Source organism: Nelumbo nucifera, chromosome 7 (genome assembly GCF_055504915.1).
Source record: "Nelumbo nucifera cultivar China Antique chromosome 7, China Antique-T2T, whole genome shotgun sequence".
NCBI lineage: Eukaryota > Viridiplantae > Streptophyta > Magnoliopsida > Proteales > Nelumbonaceae > Nelumbo > Nelumbo nucifera.
This window is the reverse complement of record NC_142655.1, coordinates 50,916,210-50,934,109: the sequence shown is the minus strand read 5'-3', so window position 1 is coordinate 50,934,109 and position 17,900 is coordinate 50,916,210. Positions and strand designations below refer to the sequence as shown.

Genomic DNA, 17,900 nt, shown 5'->3' with positions numbered 1-17,900 from the left:
GTAAAACCAAACCAAATGACGAGTTGTGTTTAGTGTTTTATTTGTCTCGAAACACGGAAGATTTGTTCAGTCAGTTCCCTTCCCTGAAAATGCCCAACAACTCGACATCTCGTGGGCCCCACCCAACCCACTTCACCTCTCTTTTTCGGTGGTATTCGTAATTTCGTTCTCTATTTCCTTTAGTATTTTCCCGATTATAAATTGCCACGTGTCTCAAGCCGGAGATTCAATCAAAGGACCGTCCACTTCTCACTTACGAAAGCTCGAAACCTCCCCCATTCTTTCACGAAACCTCGCGGCCCCCCCCTTCCGACGACTTTTTCTGCCGGAAAACCTCACCGAAATCCTCTCTCCCTTCTTCTTTCTATCGACGTCGGCGTTATTACTCCTTGGAAGAATTCATCCCTGTAAACTAGCTGTTGGATGGAAGGAACCCACACAACAGTATCCCATACTACCGATGTGGCATCCCTCGCTGCGAGGAGAAAGTCTTGCGTCTGTTAGAAAGGGATAAGAGATCATAAACGCCCTCGGATACGAGAGGAACGAGACTTTTGGTTTCTCTCCTAGTTCGTTGCAATGATAGATATTCCACAAGCTCGGAAGAAACTGCCATAGATTGAGAGTTGAAGTTCTAGCTGTGGTACTAGCGGAATCGATCTGATCATCCATCAGTGAAACTATGGCGTCAGACAGCGTCGACGAACAAATGTTTGAAGCTAGGGATGGATGGATCCCCCTCCATGCCTTCTCGGGATGATCTTTCAATTTCGACCGCTGAAGCTTTTCGTGTTTCTCGAATTTGTCTACTACATATACATTTTCGGAGAGTCATTGCTCGTTCTTTTCATTGGAGGTGAACAGCTTTCCGTTGTTTTGTTTAAACAGCGTCTTCTTGTTTCTTTGCTTTGATCTTATTGATATCTATTGGATGTTCTGCCATTCTCATTTCCTGAATCCTGATCGATTAGCTAGTAATTCTTGTTCTTCCAGCGTCCGAACCTTAGGATAGTTACTAAAGAATCTGTACACTAGATCTGTAATGCTTCCAATTATCTGTCTTTTGTAACACTGATTATTGATTAAAGAATTAAGATTCAAAATCTTTTCTGCTTTTTTCTCGTTTGATCTGGTCCGAGTGTCTGAACTTAGATCCTCGTTTCGTTTTTCGTTTTAACCAGAAGATATTATTCATTTTATCGTCTTTGGAAAATTTCCATCTCTGATTCTCTTCCCTGTTACACTCACGATTTGCTATTTGCTTGAATCTTCAGAGCTTCACGGCTTCCTCCTCCGGTTGGATCTCCGACCTCGTTTCGATCTGCGTCCTTCCCACGACGAGTCGCTGGAAAGGGCTTTGTAACCGTAGCAAGATCAACGGAGGGGGTTACGTGTTTGTATTCTCAGTCGCACGTGGGAGATTAATTCTGACAGGTGGAGCTCCCTAATTCATTGAACACTAATTACATTAACAGTGGAGCTCCCTAACTGAAAGGAGAAGAGAAAAAAATAGAGGCACGGTAAAAGCAAGTCCATTACTCTTGGAGTTTTGGGAATCAAGTTCCCCCAATCTTTCAAAGTACTCCTTGAGACATTTCCTTAATGACTGGTGAGTCCCAATTTTCATACTCTTGGCCTTGGTCAGAATTTCCTTCTTCCCTTTATTTATTTTTTATTATTATATATTATATAATATTTTAAACAATGTTAACATCCAAAATTGTTTTGTAAGCCTTACAAATAAATGCCTCAGCGAGTCAAAGAACAAAGATTCACCGTCATATATCCTGCAAAATTGGTCATTTATGAGATGGAATTATAAGGCTTTAAAACGAAGACCAAATGCTTTTTTTTTTTTTTTGTATCGACAAGTTGTTCATTTATAAAGAATTATCTTATAAATATGAAATTGCTTAGTAAGCACTGATAAATTACAGTGGAAATTAGTAATTTTAATCCTGTTTGTAAAAAGGGTTCATGCCAATTATATTATTATTTATTTTTTGATAAACTATTATTTATTTATATTTGTTTGTGAAATTACTTATTTTTATTTATTTATCAATTATATAATTATTTAATAAAAGAAAATTGAACCACATCACAAATTCCATGAAGCAAAAAAAAAACACAATTCAAATTCCGTGACTCATATCCAAAGGACATGTGGAAACTCGGATCTGCTACCCGCAAGGACGCTATTCACATGTACCCACAAGACAGCCGTGCATCGGGAACATCTTTCTGAATATACAGATGTATTTCTCGATGTGTGGCTGTAGTATCTTGTGGGCACCAGATCCCTGGTGGAGTGTCTTGGTGTCTGTTACTCTGTTTTCTCTTTTGATGAATGGTTTTCTTTTTGTTGGTTCTGTGGTTTGAGTGCCAATTTGCAACTTGCTGGTTAGGAAATCGCGAGGGGTATTTTGGTTATTTACGTCTAAAAAGCGCCTTCTCCAGTCTCCAACTGTTTCTGGCGTTACCTTTCCCACTATCACGTATTTTTTTGTTCGTTTAATAATCTTTTCACAACTCAGACTCAGGGAGCGTACAGTTGTTGACGATCCAGCTCAACAAAAGCTGCAAGAGGTACTTTTTTTTGTGCTCGACTAATCATGCAACTGCGCTTTGCACTTCTGACTCCTTTATTGCTTCCCTTTTGGCATCTTCCATTAACCCGGATTCTTCTAATTTTATTCTCTTTTTTTCCTCTTCTGATTTGTTTTTTCTTGTTCTTCTTGCCTTGCTTGTAATTGGGTTTGATCTTGTTTTATTGAGAATTCAGTTTTTCACTTTTTCTTCTTTTGGTTTTTGTTTTTTCAGGGTTTGTTCTGCATGCATGGTGCCATGGTAGTCTGGTTTCTGCGTGTTATTTAGTTTTCTCATCTGGGTTGATTATTTAGGTTCCTCTGTCTCAAGTCTCAACCATTTACGGGTTGAAATTGTTTTCTTTTTCCCTATTAATGTTTATGCTGTTGATGGAAACGGTTTTCTTTTATGTTGAGTCTGAGCCGCAATGATGGTTCTGGATTACAATTCCTCTGTCTCAAGTCTCAACCATTTACGGGTTGAAATTGTTTTCTTTTTCCCTATTAATGTTTATGCTGTTGATGGAAACGGTTTTCTTTTATGTTGAGTCTGAGCCGCAATGATGGTTCTGGATTACATATTTTCTTCAAAGCTTTAAAGCTAGATTTGTCCATATTTTCTGCAATTTTTTTTTTGGCTTGAAATTTCCTCCTCCCTTTTTTCTGTCTTTGGATCTGTGCACGAATTTAATGTCTTCTGGATTTTCTTTTGTTTGCATCTGATGTTTGAGTTCAAATAGAGATTTCGTTATGGGGTTTTATCCAAATACGGCCTAATGCTTCCCGGTAAACTGTCGGCTTTTCGGTTTAAATTTGATCTTGGTGTGTGTTGAATCTGTTTTTAAAACATTGCTAATTTGAATCTCTCTCTCTCCGCGTCTCTGTCTCTGTGTCTGCCTCCCGTCTGTGGTGTGTGAGTGTGTCGGATTGAGTTTTGAAACTTTCTTTTCTTTCCCAGGATGTTTAGGTAGAGTTGCCGTCAAATGATATACAGAACGGGGAATTAAGGATAGATTCATGGATTTTGCCCACTGTAAGCATTTGCGATTTTTAGGTCGGCATATGCACTCTGTGGCTTGCAGATGCCTCTTGTTGGTGTTCCTTTCTCTTGTTTTCAGTGCTTTTCTATGTCCTACAATCCCTGGTTTTGGTGGATCTCTGAATAGCTTTATGTCTGTCGACACATATTCATCACAATCAAGGTTGGAATCGGTAGTCAGGAAGGATAAGTTCTTGGAGGTTCCTCAGATTGTTTGGGGATTAAACAATCAGAAGATTGCATTTGCAAGGGCTTGTCTGACTGCAAGAATGTTGAACCGAACTTTGTTGATGCCCAGCTTAAGTGCTTCTCTGTTTTACAAAGAAATTGATCTGTTGCAACCCATTTCCTTTGACAGGGTCTTCCAGTTTGAGAGATTTAATTCCCTCTGTAATGGGTTTGTACAAGTGGGTCGATACTCGGATCTTTCAAACCGGACTGGAGCATTTGAACTTCCGAAGGGAAGTGGAAGGAAGTGGACTGTGGAGAGAGATTTGAATCAACTAAAGGAATGTAGAGAAGATCCAACTGATGGGTTTGAGGTCATCCGAATTGTTGGTAAGAATCCGTTCTTGTGGCACGACCATTGGCCTGTAAAGGACTATGCGAAGGTATTTGAATGCTTGGTTTTAGTTGACGAGATAGCAGAGGAAGCGGAGAAGGTTGTATATAAGATCAGAGAGTTGGGAAGCAAGGCGAGAAGAAAAACTGATGTGCTCGAAAAGAATGAAACCTTGAAAGACTCTTCTTCTCAGCTTACACCTTTTGTAGCCGTCCATATGAGAATAGAGAAAGATTGGATGATTCACTGTAAGAAGCTTGAACAGAGGTCCAATACCAGCCAAATTTGCAGTAGCAAGGAGGAGATTGTGGAGAGGGTGGGCCATATTGGTGGCCTCGGATACCATACTGTTGTTTATGTTGCTGTTGCCGATAGTCTTCTTGAAGACCCCTCTATTTTGAGTGGTTGGAAGGAAGGACTGCTTCCGTTCGAGAAGAAGAAATTGGGGGTTTGGGATATCTATAAGAAGTATCCATATCTCATTAAATCGGCAATTGACTATGAAGTGTGCTTGAGGGCTGATGCCTTCGTGGGAAACAGTTTTTCTACATTTTCCAATCTTATAGTTCTGGAGAGGACACAGAGAATGATTAGAATGGGTGTCACTAGATCATGCGGTGTAGATGTAAGATGGCCTTCTTATGCATATAATATCTTAGGTGAAGCTGGGGGCCCTCAGAAATGGTTTACAGATATGTCTGGTTCAAGTCTTCAAGCCATTAGCTATGGATCTAACAACATTTCTTGTTGAAAAGGTCTCATAATGTACTTTCTACTGCAACTCTTGGAGCCACAAAGATCTATAGCTCCATTTTTGCCACAATTAGGTGAGACCATTAGAAATAGCTGGGTACAACATCAAGGATATATGTTCTTTTGTAATCATGAGTGATAATGAAGGATTCATTATGGTACCCTTTTGAGAGGAAATGCTACTATGACGTCTCCAGCCAGTAAAGGTGACTTTGTTTTGTTTGTTTGTTTTTTTTTTTTTTTAAATTTGATTCTTTTCATTACATTATACTCTTTGATTCTTTGTACTTCCATATGATAATGTAGAATATTCATCTTATTGTTGAATTCTTTGAAAACGTTTTGTAGATCATATTCCTGGTAAACTTAAAATTTTTACAGCAGCGCATGATGACCTAGTCTATCTTTTGGTTCATATTTCATTAATGTAATACAGAATTTTGAATGAAAAGCAAATCTACAATGCCTTTTCTTTTTGCTGCTAATTCACTACTGCACACAGAAGAATGTTTTCTATAACATAATCATTGTTCTTCACAATATCTCAGAAATGTGGCATTGGGAACCTTCAGTATTTTCTATCATATAATCATGTCAAAGGGAATCCTCAGCATCTTCACTAATATGGCTCTGCAATTTCTTCACAAGAACTCAGTATCAGTGCTTTTTTTGATGGCCATGATGAACATTTCTATGTTAAAGTTCTCCTGATCTTTTATAGGACAGTTAGAATGAGGTCAAGAGTTCTATTATCATCAGAAGAGTGAAAAATGACATCTCCATCTAGTAACTATGAGGCTCTCGGAAATCAGTTGCAGCTCAGGAATGAGAGGGTGGGGTGATGACAACAGCTGTAGAAAGAGTACTTAGAAAAAAAGCTATCAGGACATACTGGTCTTGCTATTGTTGGAGGGACTCATTATATTTTTTGATACGTGCCTTGGAAGAACTCACCCCTAAAAGCGGTTAGAGGGAGGGAACCCAAGCACATATATACCACACAACAGTATCCCAGGATATCTCACATTAGCATCCCGTACTACTAACGTGGGACAAATGGATTGTAACATTTCACAATGTTGCACTAGTCTACCTAGTCTCAGCCGAACATTGCAATACTGACGTCACCACCTGTGCTGCACAATTGCGACTGGGAGGCATGGTGTAGACTCTGATACCATCTGATATGTGCCTTGGAAGAACTCACCCCTAAAAGCTAACTGATAGAGGGAGAGAGCCCAAGCACATATATATATATATATATATATATACCACACAATAGTATCCCATTACTACTATATCTCTCTCACATTAGCATCCCATACTACCAATAGGGGACAAATGGATCGTAACATATTTATATGGTACTTTGCCTGCTATCCCCTATTCTTGTTCATCCAGGAAAGAACTTCCATTCAGAGATTTCATTGTGAGGTCCTAGATTATTCTTTCAATTTTTTTGGAGGAATTGTTTCTTATCCTTCACAACATTGTTTTGATCAAGCTTGCCATCATACCCAACCTCTCCGTCAATGAATAGTGGCACGAAGGAGCAAATGGAAATGGTATTTGTCCACATATTGAAGCAAAGTTTCATACCCTGCAAAAAGAAGGTTTTCTAGAATTAACAAAATCAGTAACAATGAAGGAACAGAGATAGCTTACTTTGGGATTGTTTGAAGTGAGGAATATGGAAAAACAATCTGGGTTTTTTTAGGTAAAAAGAGAAAAAGTGCATTCAGATGCCTTCATCTTTAGAATCCTTAAAGCAAGGATGAAGGCCATGGATTTCATTTTGGATAAGTGAGACAGAGCTTACTACAGAAGATGATTAGAAGAATCTATACGGTTACAATGTACATAAAATACCAAATGGATGGAAAAACCACCTGTGCTTCTAAGCTAAACTAAGAAAACTAGCAATATGTAATGGCGCTATGTGTTAACCAATTACCAAAAGCTCGAAATCCATCTTTAGCCCTAATAAAGGAAGTAGACAAGACACAAACATTCGACTCAGAGCAAAGGAAGGGCAACAAAGAGGTCTGAAAGTAAACCAATGTGATCATGGATGGAGCAGGTATTCTGATCACAAGTCACAACTCCTTTGACAGTCATGCCTAATTGAACTCTGCTACTTTCATTAAGGATCTCAATGTTTTTCTGGATATCAAGAACATTTAACAGATATACGGTTGAAGGGCAGCGTTGTGATTAAACCTCGTTTCTTCTAAAGACATGCTCATTTCAGCTATTTATTCAAAGGGCTAAACCTCAGAATGCTCAATTTGTGCACTTGTGTGCATTAAGTTCAGTTACAGTCCAAGGATGTCAATGTCAGCATCCTCAGTATCTGCAATAAGAAGTGCTGGCTCTTTCCCAAAATCAGCATACCAAGAATTTACATCATAAGGTTTCTGTGGCCCTGTGGATAACATTTCCATAATAATCATCTAATCCCTTTTCGAATTAGCTAGATGAAAGGAAGTATGTGTTCATGCAACAATACTATTTTAGGAGCTCAGAATAAATTGTCATACGTTTTACATCTTTTTTTATTTGCTTTTGTAAACAATGTTCTGTTTATATTTTACATTTATATATTCTTTATACTATATATTGAAAATATAAAAAACCGAGAAACCAAAGAACCGAACCAGTAAAAAATTGAACCAATTAACCAGTTAATCGATTGGTTTTAGTTCAGTTTTGATTAATGATTTTTCAAAAACCAGTGATATTGGTTCAGTTTAAAAATAAAAAACTCATTGTTTGGTTAACCAAACCGTGAGAAACCCCTAGATGGGATGGGATGAGAGAGGAAAAATGAGTGGAAATTTTCCATGTTCCATTATTTGGTCCCAAAAAAGAAAATAGTGAGAAAATCAACCCTAATAACAATTATTGCTTGGGTACCAAAAAACAATTATTACTTAACTAATTAATTATGTAATTAGTACTATTTTTATTATTTTACATATTTTTATTAAATTATTATTAATCATTAATTAATTTTATAATTAATTATTTAGTTACTTAATATTGATAATTAACTAATTATTTATTTAGTAAGAACCAAGGTTTAAAGTATTGATACGCTTGATATGCACGAATAGACGCATTGGGTGTTTTGCTACTTTATAACTTTCTTATTTTAAGTTTCTTTTTTTAAAAATTGCATTATGGGGTCGGTTTTAAGCATGCATACCCCCTCAAAAAAGTCAAAGCTTGATGCACCCCTTATTTTCGGTTTTGGGCAGCTCCTGATACAATATGATATGCCCAATATGGGGTGTATCATATAAAAAATTAGAACCTTGGTAAGAATTAATATTTTATTTTTATTTAAAATTTTATTTTATTAATATTTATTATGAATTATTAAATAGTTTTGATTTTGTATTACTAATTAATTTTTAGTTATTTAATAGTTTTATTATTTATGTATTTAATCACTAATTAAATTAATAATAAAATTATTTTAATTATTTATTAATTAGTAAATTAATTATTCTGATTTTTTTATTTATGTGTTGTAATAATTTTTTTTGACACTCAACTTTTATGTCATGAATTTAGGTTATAAATTTATTTGATTTTTATGTATGGATTTGTTATTTAATTTAAGAGATTAAATCAAGTTTTATTACTACATAATACCCCACATTATGGATCCTACATCATTCAAAATGAGTTATTGTTTTTTTTCCTTTGTGGAGTTAACTACCACTAACTTTTCTAAGAGTAGAGGTAATTAGCATTTGAGTGAGTATACACGTGTAAATGAGGAAAGGAGTTTTTATTTGAGAATAGGAATAACCACTTTAGAGATGCTCCTTGAAAAAAATAAGATGCCACTTTTGAATTATTTTTAATTGACTAATATTTTTATTAATTAATTATTTTAATTAAATTATTTTATTAATATATTATTAAACAATTAATAATTTACAAATGAGTCATGGGTTTAGCATTAATTCTTGGAAATATTACAAGGAAGATGTTTTGTTTTGTTTTGTCTTGTTTTTGTTAAACGAGTTCCCCAACCATTCCCACTTGTTTCCCACCAAATGGTGAGATTCTACATCCCAAAGAATTGGGATTTGTAACTCCACCTTTTTTCTATCTCATCTTATAACATCCTGAAAACCAATCATGGGAAGAGAATAACATTCTAAAGTATTCCATATTTTTCCTTTTGCATCCCACAAATCAAAAGGAGCCTAAGCGTTCTGAGGAAGGCTCTCTTTGCTAAGCAATTTCATTTGTACAGGAACAAACAAGTGGCATTGCAAATAAGAAGAGAGTAAATTCTGGTTCATTTTTTGCTTCAGGTTTTACTTAAGGTTTTATTTTCCAAAGTAAAACTTAAAACAAAAACAAATCAGAATTTGCATTTAATCCATTTGCACTTCTTTATGTTTGCACCAGTGCAAATGAAATTGCATGGAAAGAGAGAGGCCAAACCTAATTATTAGCTTTTAGGCCCATAGACGCAAAAGTACAAAATTTAAAGGGGGGACCATTTTTCTATTTAAAGTGTTGAAACACTATTCAGTAGGAGTTCGACTTCAGTCAGGGCAAAGCCGGTTCGAACACCCTTTTCTTCCTTGCATTGAGAATATCTATGTACTTGTGTGCTTTATTTTATGGGGAGATATTCCCAATGCAAGGGTGGAAAAGGCTATTAGAGTGGTGTGGGCACAAATTTGCCCTAATAGAAGTCAACAGGGAATCCCACGATTATTTTACGTGGAGGGATCATTGCTGTCAGCACCCAATTTTGGCTCGGTCCCCTCTCTAACCCACTTTTCACACTCAAATGCCTGATCAGACCTTACCAACATCTTTAGAATATGCCAAAACCCTATGAAACTAAATTTCAACTCAAATAGCTTCAAATCCATCGTCAAATCCACAAGATTCCCTTTCGATGGTCCCAAATGTCCCACACCACCACACTTGTTACCCGATCAGACTCCACATGAAATAAAGCCATTTATAATCCAATCACACCAAATTTAAACCTTTAAATCCCTTGATTTTGCTATTTATCCATCAAAGATTCCATTTCGATGAACCTCACATTATGACAATTCTCGAGTCTAAAACCTATGATCCACACATTCCCAACACGATTAAACCCTCACAACAACGTTGTAATTCAAATCCATGCCACTCCACCAAATTCAAACTAAAAATTCCCTTATTTACTCATCCATTAACCTAAGATTCCATTTCAAGCCCCCTTATTGGCTAAAATACTCATAACTTAGATCCTCGTGATTCCCACACCTCTAAAGCCATCGCACCTTCCATTAGACTCCAAGGACCCTAGGATACCCACCACCCAAATTTCAGATCCCAAAGTCCCCATTTTGCCCTTTGTACGCAAAGATTCCAAATCGACCATTCTCATTGCTCGTTACTCTCAAAATCCTAGATATCTATCACGACAGCTCCCCCAAGATGCTCAAATCTTCTTCAAACCACCATCAGACCCCTCATCGACCACCCACCAGATTTTAGACCCAAAAATGTCCATTTTACCCCTTATCCAAAAAGATTCCAAACCAACTATTCTTATCGATTATCACTTTCGAAATCATAGATCTCCATCACGACAACTTCCCCAAGACACTCAAATCTTCCTAAAACCTCCATCAGACCCCTGATCAACCATCCACCCAGAAATGACTGTTTTACCCTTCATCCAAAAAGATTTCAGACTAACTATTCTTAGTAGTTACCATTCTTAAAATCCAAGATCTTCATCAAAACACTCCATCTAAGACCCCCCAAACCATACTAAAACCACCATCAACTTCCTGATCAACCATCCATACAATTTTAGACCTTAAAATTACCTTTTTACCCTTTATCCAAAAAGATTCCAAATCAACGATCTTTATTGGTCGTCACTTCTCAAATCCAGGATTTCCATCGCGACACACTATCCAGGACCTCCAAACTATGTCAAAACCCTCATCAACCTCCTGATCAACAATCCATTACATTTCACACACTAAAATGACCATTTTATCCTTCACTTCAAAAGATTCCAAATGGATTATCCTCATCACCCGATATGCCCCAAATTCAAGATACATCGTTATGCACCATCTGACACCTCCAAATCCCATCAAAACCTCCCGATCGACGATTCATCACATTTTAAACACTAAAATGACCATTTTACCCTTCATTTAAAAAGATTCTAAATTGACTATCCTCATCACTCGATATGTCCCAAATTCAAGATTTCCATCGTTACACATCATTCGATACCTCCAAACCCCATCAAAACCTCCTGATTGATGATCCATCACATTTTAGACACTAAAATGACCATTTTACCCTATGTTTAAAAAGATCCCAAATGGGTAATCCTCATCACCCGATACGCCCCAAATTCAAGAAATCCACTGTTATACATCATCTGATACCTCCAAACCCCATTAAAACCTCCCGATCGACGATTCATCACATTTCATACCCTAAAATGACCAAATTTACCCTTCGCTTAAAAAGATCCTCATTGCCCGATACTTCCCAACTTCAAGATATCCATTGCCATGCATCATCCAACACTTCTAAACCCCATCAAAACCTCATGATCGACGATCCATCACATTTCATACCTTAAAATGACTATTTTCTCCTTCGTTTAAAAAGATTCCAAATAAACTATCCTCATCTCTCGATACTCTCCAAATTCAAGATATCCATCACTATGCATCATCCAACACTTCCAAACCCCATCAAAACCTCCCGATCGATGATTCATCACATTTTATACCTTAAAATGATTGTTTTCCCCTTCGTTTAAAAAGATTCCAAATAGACTATCCTTGTCGTTCGATACTCTCTAAATTCAAGATATCCATCACTATACATCATCTAACACCTCCAAACTCCATCAAAACCTCCTGATTGGCGATCCGTTACATTTCATACCCTAAAATGACCATTTATCCCTCATATATAAAGATTCTAAATCAAGGGCTCTCATTGGTTGTTGCTCTCCTATTTCAGGATCCGCATTGCAGTACACCCTTCAATACAACAAGACCATGCCATCACCTTCCTAAACATCCTGATCAACCATCCTCCATTTTTAGACCCAAAATGACCATTTTACCCTTTCATCAAGAAAAATTCTAACTTGACGCCCCTATTGCTCAACACGTTCCAAATCATGATTTCTTGCTCTAACACATGCCCCAAGGCCATCAAATCCTACCATCACCCTTTTTAGACACCTTAGAACCCCCTTGGATAATTTTGTTACAAAATTCCCTATTTTACCCCTCTATCTATGAAGATTCCAATTTGTGCGATCTCATTGTTCAAGATAAACCCTAATTTCATATCCACTTAGACTTGCCTTTTCATTGCAAAATACCTCATTCTATTTTTTTTTTTCATTTAAGTCCCTACACATTTTTGAAAATCACCCCAAAGCCCTCACTAAACCTAGAGCCAATTCTAGCCCTAGATTTGAGCCCCCTTACTTCTCCACCCTAGGATCGGCCTAACCCTCACTTCCACACCCCAAAACCCTAAATTCTAAAACCCTAGCCGCCCTTCTAGTTTTGGCTCCTAATTTCAAATTTTAAAATTTAAATACCAAATCCCCCTCATTCTAGACATTAAATGAGGGGGAGACAATTGGGAGTGATTTAAGGAGCCTTGTCTAGAAGACCCCACTCGTTAGATTAGTACAAATAGATTCTATCCCTCCAACCACTTTAGTCAAACCCTAAAACCCTAACCATTCTCACTTAAACCTTAACTAAACACTTGTCCAATTCGGTCCAAACACAACTAGACCCCCAATTCCGTCCATTCCTAACTGATTGACCAACCCTTCTCCATTCGGTTTTAATGAAAACCTAAGAAAAAATAAAATACAAAAAAAGTGAAAAACCAATAATACAAAACCAACCAAACCAACCCTAGAAAGAGAAAAAAGACAGTCCCTCCTCATTTCCACCGAACTATCCCTCTCACTCATCTCTTCTCCCTCACCACCGAATTAGACCTTCCTCCTCTCCTCTCCTCTCCACTCCACCTCCTAAACTCCCAGCGAACTCTCCCTTTCACTCATCTCTTCTCCCTCATAACCAACCTGAAATCGATCCTCATCTTCCTCCCCTCATCCCATGAAGCCTTAACCGAACTTTAGCCTTCCATCTCCATCTCCATCTTCTTCCTTCTCTCCTCTCCGTATTCTAAGGCTCCACATGGTTATGTTGTAAAGAAGAAGAAAGAAAGAAGAAAGAAGAAGAAAGAAAGAAGAAGAACAGCAAGGAAAAAAACCATTCTCGGCCATGCTGTGAAGACAAGGAAGAAGAAAGAAGAAGAAAGAAGGAGAAGAATAAGGGAGAACATTGTTACACCATTTCGGCTAGAACCGGACCTTACTCACAACTCCCTCTTCCTCTCTTCTTCCAACAATCGAAATCTCCCTCTCTCTCTCTCTAGGCTGACCCTTCCCTTCCATCCTTTCCATTATTTCGACCAGCTACAACAACAAAAGAATAGGGGAATGAGAAGAAGGAAAGTTCCCTATCCAATTCAGTGTTAGGAAGAAAGAAGCTTGAAGTAGGAGGAGGAAGAAGAAGTATTCGGCCTTAAGCTTAAGCCTCCCCTTTCCACAAGTGCACACAGTACTTTCTAGCTTCTTTGTCATCAACCAAGTTGAGTTCTCTCTGATTCATTCAAATAGCCAACACTCACCTCATTGCCTCTCCCACCTTTGAAAGAAAAACCATAAACAAAGGTATTCGGCATTAACTTTTCCTAGTTTACAACAGTTTTTTTTTCCTTTCCTTTCTCTTTATTTCTTTGGTTATTTTTAATTTTTTCTCATAAATAAAATGTCTAGATTGATGTTGTCTTCATCTTGATGTACTTTTTGTTTGCTTTGTTTGAAGATGAATTAAGATGATATGAATTCGATTCTCTTGTGATTGTTTAGTTATTTATTTATTTTTATTTTCTTTATTAACAAATGCATGTAGCACATTCAAATGCCATCCTCTTTATTTTTGTAAATCTGATTTGGAGTGAAGTTTGTGGATTTTTGTGCTCCTCATGGTCCCCTTTCTCTCTCTCTCTCTACCTCAAGTAGGAATGTGGGAGGCCTTGGATAAAGAGGGGGAGGGTGTGTAGACACCCGCCCCTTTACTCCTCTTAGGGCTTCTTACACTCGGAAAGAGGGAAAGAGGAGATTGAATCATGTGAGAGAACAGTCTCTCATGTTAATACCCTTATTGAATTAGAGGAAGCCTTTTGCATATTGATTTAGTTTTGAATTTTAACATTAGGGTTTAGGGTTGGCATTCACAAGATAATAAAGGGAGAGGGGTGTCTAACACCTTCCCTCTCCCTCCCTTTGGTGCCTAGAATCATGTCTTTGTCTTAGATTGGGAGTCTTTTCTTCTTTTATATTTCTCGAACAAGGGAGGCCCATCCCTCCCTTATTCAAGTTGTTAATGGGTGGCGGCTCCTCTCATAGCCATGAAGTGACACCCAATTTTAATGGGATGTTCACACCTGCCTTGTCCTAAGGCTGTGGTGCTAGAGATTCTTAAGGCTTGTCCATCTCACTCTCTCATCGGTGGTCATCGAAAGCCATTTTCCATCATCGCTAAACTAGCATCAACTATGGGGACCTAGACTGGACTAATGCCACTTAACAGCTGTTTAGCGGTAGTTATTAAATTGGCACATTTTGAAAGTTCGGGTATTGAATTGTTGCATTTTAAAGTTCGGGGGCCAAAGTGGCCCTAGGCCCAAAGTACAGGGTGTAGGTACATAGTGGTCACTAAGACCCTTAGAGTACAAAAGGTGTCAAATCAACACTACACGGACACCTGCGATGAATCCAAAACTCATTGCACGATTACGATAAGTTCATCACAAATCCACGATTGCGATGAACTCACACATAGGACAGGTCGCGATGAACTTTGGCTAGCACGAATCTACGACAAAGATAAGACACATGCGGGTTTGCGATGAATCCTAGACACATGGATTTCTGATGAACTCGAACACGCGCAAAAATGCGGTGAACCCAACACCATCACAGAACCGCGGAATCACGGTAGAACATGAATAGATACCGGTTACACGTATGACTTTAAGTTACACATGCGAGTTTAATGAAAGTACGCCCGCCAAACAATGATGTCACCCGTGCCACGTCAGTGCAATAGGATCATGTACGGAGAGAATTCAGAAGGGCTAGGATTCTCAAATAATGATCCCTTAATAAGACCTTTTCTAACAAGAGAGATCCTCTTTCCTAACAAGAAAGAATTCATTCCCTAATGGCCTTAACCCTCTCTATAAAAGGGGGAGAGCAATTCTTCCCTAGGAAGACCTATATAGCCTGGACCTAGGGTTTCTCACAAGGGGACTCTCCCCTCTCTCCTTTCTTCTCATCTCTTCTCCACCTCCTCTCTCATCCTTGATGCCATCTCCGGACCTTCGGAGACTGACCGACTGCCAGGAGTCTACCGTGAAAACATAGGGTACTAATCGGGAATTTTCCCTAAAAATAAAGAGAAAGTTTGAAGCTGTAGCCTTACCTTTGAGAGGTTGATGATAGAGTGCAAAGTGTATATATTAATTGTAGATAATTCCCTTTAATTTTGACAGAAATTGTGCTTAATTTATAAATTCTATTTAAATTTCATATTCAATGAAGCCAAATTAATGTTGCAGGTATGATGGGCTTGGAATTGAAGAATTGAATACCAATTGGTAGAAACCTCAATCTATGGCGCAAGTTGAAGTGAAGAGAGGAAGGAGGCGGTGAACAAAGAAAGGAGCGAATTGCCAGGCGGATTCACCCCAAGAATTTCCTTTTATTTTGGAAGGATAAGATGGTTATTCGATCCATATCGGGATTCCTATTTTTGTGCTAAGAAGAGGAAGTTGTTTAGGAGAATTCAAATCCTATCCTATAGGAGATAATCTATAGGGAACCCTTATCTTTCCAGTATTATATAAAGAGAGAGTTCTAAAAGAAAGGGACACACAAAGGAAGGCAACGAAAAAGGAGGAGACAAACAAGGAGCTGGACGACGACCAGGAGAAGACAAGCTCATCGATCTCAACCTCAAGGGCGACATCATGAGTTCTTTCTTGTACCTTGTTTGTTTAATTTCCTTTATCATGAACTAGTTTATTTGTAGTTAGGGCTATGGAAAGCCTAACCTTGACCATGGATTGATTTTTATTTAATTTAAACAAGTTCTTTTTATTTTCATATGGTCTGAGTTATTTTGCGCAATGCAATTAGGAGCTTGGCCGCCTCTTAGTTGATTTGGTTTATGTGAATGAATCGGAAGGAGAATTCATATAATAGACTAAATAATTCATAGTGTGAATCGAATGGTATATAGGAATATATATGCATGATTCATCTGATGATATAGGTTTTTCATAGAACTTAGTGCACTTTCTATCTCGAGAACTCTAATAGAGAAATCGAAGGGTTACTTGATAGAAGTAGATTTGATATATCCTGGAAGGGAATATTAAATAAGTTAGAAAAAACTTCATCTTATGAAAATAATAAATTATGTTGGTTAATTTAATAAATTGATGTTCATTGGAATGGTTAGGTGGACCAATAGTCCTGGCGCTTTCAATTAGATCGTTGCAAGTTCAGTCATTGATTGCCTTTGTTTTATTTCCTTTATCTTTAATTTCCAGTAGTTAAAATTGCTAGATCCGAAATTCGATTGACTAAATAATTAAGGGAAACTATAGTTTTAGTACTTATTTTGTTAAATCCTTGTGGGAACGATATCTTTATACTATTTGATAACTAGTGCACTTGCTAGGATTATAAAATTATAACTATCAAGTTTTTGGCACCGTTGCCGGGGATTTAATCCTAAAATAATATTAGAACTTGTTAACCTTTGGTTAATTTGGATTTTACTCTTTATTTAATGTGTTCCAATTCTTGCTTTGTTCAGATTAATTAGTGTATGACACGCACTAGGGGCAAAGAACTAGCAGAATTCGACCCTGAAATAGAGAGAACCCTTCGCATACTACAAAGAGCCAACAAAAGTAAAGAGAAAGAGAAGGTCGAAGAAGGTGAACCAGTAGAAGAAGTTGAGGAAGAGATGGTAGACGAAGCAAATCGAACTCTTTTGGACTATGCTTGTCCAACAATTGATGAGGCTACTTCTAGCATCAACAAGCCAACGATTCAAGCCAATAATTTCGAGATCAAGCCTGTGATTATCCAATTGATCCAAATGAGTATTCAGTTTAGTGGGTTGCCGAGTGATGATCCTAATGCACACATTGTTAACTTCCTAGAAATATGCGATACATTCAAGCATAATGAAGTTAACGATGTTGCTATCAGGCTTAGACTTTTTCCATTTTCATTACGTGATAGAGCTAAGGATTGGCTTAACTCACTCCCTGTAGGAAGTATCACTACTTGGAACGACTTGACTTAAAAATTTTTGGCTAAGTATTTCCCTCCCTCTAAAACAACAAAATTGATCAATGATATCACTACTTTTGTTCAACTAGAGAGGGAATCTTTGTATGAGGCGTGGGAACGATTTAAAGAGATGCTTAGGAAGTGTCCTCACCATGGAATACCAGTTTGGAGTCAAATTCAAACTTTTTATAATGGTATTACTCCATCTAATCGCTCCATTATTGATACAGCTGCAGGAGGCACAGTCATAAGGAAAACTCCAGAGGAAGCCTATGATCTAGTGGAAGAAATGGTATCAAACAGCTACCAATGGAATAATGACTGAACTGATCGAAGGGGAGTGCATCATATAGATTCTTTTGTAGCTTTATCTGCTCAGCTTAATAGTTTGAATAAAAAATTAGACAATCTTAGTGTTGCAACAATAAATGTGTCATCTTGTAATCCATGTGACCTTTGTGGCCAATTGGG

General features: G+C 37.5%; 1 protein-coding gene and 1 non-coding gene across 8 annotated transcripts; one reads left to right on the top strand and one right to left on the bottom strand.

Moving 5' to 3' along the window:
- The first annotated feature begins 131 nt into the window (after nucleotides 1–131).
- Nucleotides 132–16,226, top strand: LOC104586520 (O-fucosyltransferase family protein). Of its 7 annotated transcripts, none has more exons than XR_016078360.1 (5): nucleotides 135–856; nucleotides 1,275–1,609; nucleotides 2,409–2,589; nucleotides 2,824–5,148; nucleotides 15,680–16,226. XR_016078360.1 is itself a non-coding variant. In XM_010243782.3 (4 exons), exon 4 carries the CDS (start codon nucleotides 3,606–3,608, stop codon nucleotides 4,938–4,940), a length of 1,335 nt encoding a protein of 444 aa, XP_010242084.1. In that variant the 5' UTR covers nucleotides 135–856; nucleotides 1,275–1,609; nucleotides 2,409–2,589; nucleotides 3,547–3,605; the 3' UTR covers nucleotides 4,941–5,294. The 7 variants fall into 7 exon arrangements, 5 of the variants coding, with proteins under 5 accessions (XP_019051414.1, XP_019051413.1, XP_010242087.1 ...); XR_016078361.1 differs by lacking the exon at nucleotides 15,680–16,226 and adding an exon at nucleotides 5,491–7,492; XM_010243782.3 differs by lacking the exon at nucleotides 15,680–16,226 and having other exon boundaries at nucleotides 3,547–5,294.
- Nucleotides 16,227–17,481: 1,255 nt separating this feature from the next.
- Nucleotides 17,482–17,588, bottom strand: LOC148790480 (small nucleolar RNA R71). The gene has a single exon (XR_016078953.1). It is a non-coding gene; the product is annotated as a small nucleolar RNA R71 (small nucleolar RNA).
- Between the last annotated feature and the right edge of the window lie 312 nt (nucleotides 17,589–17,900).